Source organism: Puntigrus tetrazona, chromosome 20, assembly GCF_018831695.1.
Source record: "Puntigrus tetrazona isolate hp1 chromosome 20, ASM1883169v1, whole genome shotgun sequence".
Taxonomy (NCBI): Eukaryota; Metazoa; Chordata; class Actinopteri; order Cypriniformes; family Cyprinidae; genus Puntigrus; species Puntigrus tetrazona.
In genome coordinates, this window is record NC_056718.1 from 24,687,616 (window position 1) to 24,690,115 (window position 2,500).

At 37.4% G+C, this 2,500-nt stretch overlaps 1 protein-coding gene across 2 annotated transcripts in view; it reads right to left on the reverse strand.

Annotated features, from left to right (window-relative positions):
- The window catches only part of brox (BRO1 domain and CAAX motif containing), an 8,463-nt gene that overhangs the window by 4,989 nt on the left and 974 nt on the right, over positions 1-2,500 (reverse strand). The window contains exons 1-6 of one of the 2 annotated variants that reach the window (XM_043219697.1): positions 2,432-2,500; positions 1,505-1,611; positions 1,289-1,385; positions 722-817; positions 333-405; positions 92-197 (exon numbers count right to left, since the gene is read on the reverse strand). The exon at positions 2,432-2,500 is cut by the window's right edge and continues 50 nt beyond it. In XM_043219697.1, the coding sequence (XP_043075632.1) occupies positions 92-197; positions 333-405; positions 722-817; positions 1,289-1,385; positions 1,505-1,611; positions 2,432-2,442 (490 nt within the window). In that variant the 5' untranslated portion in view covers positions 2,443-2,500. The remainder of the gene's footprint in view (positions 1-91; positions 198-332; positions 406-721; positions 818-1,288; positions 1,386-1,504; positions 1,612-2,431) is intronic. The other variant, XM_043219695.1, reaches the window with a different exon arrangement.

Here is a 2,500-nt window from a genome sequence, read left to right on the forward strand (position 1 = left end):
TCTCTCTCACACACACTCATTCACTCTCTCTCTCACACACACACACACACACACACGGCAGCTCTCCAGCGATCACGGCGGTGTGTTTTACCCTCCTGAGCCTCTGCCTGACTCTGCACGATGTAGGTGTCAATGACTCGCGGCTCCAGGTCTCGTCCCTTCTCTGCTGGAGTGATGAGCCGAGGAATATGAGTCTCCTAGAACACACCACACGAGCACATTCAGTAATCACGGCTCGAGCAGGACGACTACCACGAGCACGCATTACAGTGATTTACAGGCACTCTGCTGGCTTTTTGCTTTAATTTTCCGCAAAACAAGCATGCTTTTACCTTAAGGGTTTTAAAAAGTCCGGCGGCGATTTTCAAACTCTTGTGAACATCTTTGGCCTCATCTTCTGTGATACTAAAATGCAAAGCAAAGGCAACCTGTCTTTAATCAAATACTAAAAATACAATTCAACTAATATAATTTATTACACTCACACATATAATACATTACAGACTATGCACGGTTTAATATGACAGTAAAATCATGCATTAACTTGTCTGGTTTTAAAAGTGGAACTATTCTGAACTTCTCAACAAATGCATCAGTCTGCATGCGTGCAGCAAGATGCAACCTCTTAAAGCACGTCATATAATACGTTCTATTTTCCGTTTTATATCATAGAATAATCATTTCAATCACAAGCGATCGCTCCAGAGCACATGTAACTTACTTCTCCTTTCCGGCCAGTCGTGAGGCAAACTTGGTGTACCAGACGGCCACATTAAAGGCCATAGACACCAGCTCAAAAACCGCATCCTGCTGGGCGCTGAAAAACACTGCGTTATTCTAGCTCATATTCAACTGACACGTTCACAGAAGCTCATCGAATTAGATCAATGTCAGCATGAAACAAACTAAAAACAAGTTACACGAGATTTACAGAAAACACATGAGCGAGAACAAATGTGCTTTGTGCAATTCATTATTAGAAGATAATTCTACCTAAAACTGAAATGAATACAATGGGATGCATTTAAATTTTTCAGAAAGTGCAGCCAAATTTAAAATGCATGAAATCATTTGCATTTTGCGTTGTGTGTTTTGATGGCTTATAGTTTCTGAAAGTCTAAGAATGAACTACAGGACATAATTGATGCATTTATAGAGGCTTCATGTATTGATCATTTTCGTTTACGTTTTGCACCAGCCAATAAAAGACGGGTCCTAAAAAGAAAACCATTCGAAATCCACCGTGCTAAACCACATTGCGTATCAGTTCCTGCTCTCTCCGAGTCACCTTGCAGTATTTCCCTGTAAAGTGTCGGTCCATTTGAAGTTCTGGATGAACCGGAGCTTGTTCTCTTGTGTGGTTCCATCCAGCGGCAAAATGAATCCTATAACAACAACAACAACAACAACAACAAGAACATGCCTCTGAGCAGAACGAATGCAAATGAATGAAAAAAAAAAAACGGAAACGTCTGACTGGAGAGGAAAAATACAGTGCACAAACCCTGTAATAGAGCGAAGTATTCATCACTGGATTTCTTCATGATCTCTGGGGTACATGTGGCATCGGTGAACATGTCCAGCAGCCGGGCACGAGTCGTTCTCAAGTCACTGGGACACAGATTCAACATTAAATATGACCGTGCGCACTGACCATATGCACACTTTTTCTCAGACGGCATTCCCAAACTGCCTAAAATACCAGTGTTTTGGCTTTGTTTTCCTTCAGCACTCGTGCGCATTTTATGCAGAGCAGGGCAGTAACCGATTACATGGAAATTAAGCACTTAAATTACATTTTAAAATACTCATTATCAAACTACAGGTACTGTTTTTATTGACTACATATATTTACACAACAGCAATAAATTATCCATGATTTGTTTTTAAAAAAAAATATATATATATATATATATATATATATATATATATATATATATATATATATATATATATATATAAATATATATATTTTAATTTTTATTTTATTATTTATTTATAATATAATATAATATTTTTTTAAATGCCTACATGACATGCAAGTAAATAAATATTTTGTATTTTAGCCAGTGTTTTATTTTGATATGTTGAAAATATTTAATTATCAGCTTTTGATGAAATTCACGAACCCCCTGCAGGTCTTTCACGAACACCGGCTTGGGAAATCATCACATAGTGCTGTAATATAATGCTCAAATCACTTTATTTCGCTAAAAACAACAAATTGGATATCTTTTCTTTGCATTTTAACGTCAGTGCGGTGCAGTATTATCCTATTTGAGTCAATGCGATCAACGTTACATTAAAATTAAGTTAAAAGGTAATTAAAAGGTACATTACCTAAAATGTGTAATGTAAGGCATTACAATTTCTGTCACGTAATTTGGAATCGGCAACAGTCTACAATCGACCCAGCTCTGATTATACGTACATGCTTGCCATAACTGTTCGATTATGCACAAAGCCTGCATGCTACTGGTCCAAAAAAAAAACAAAGCCC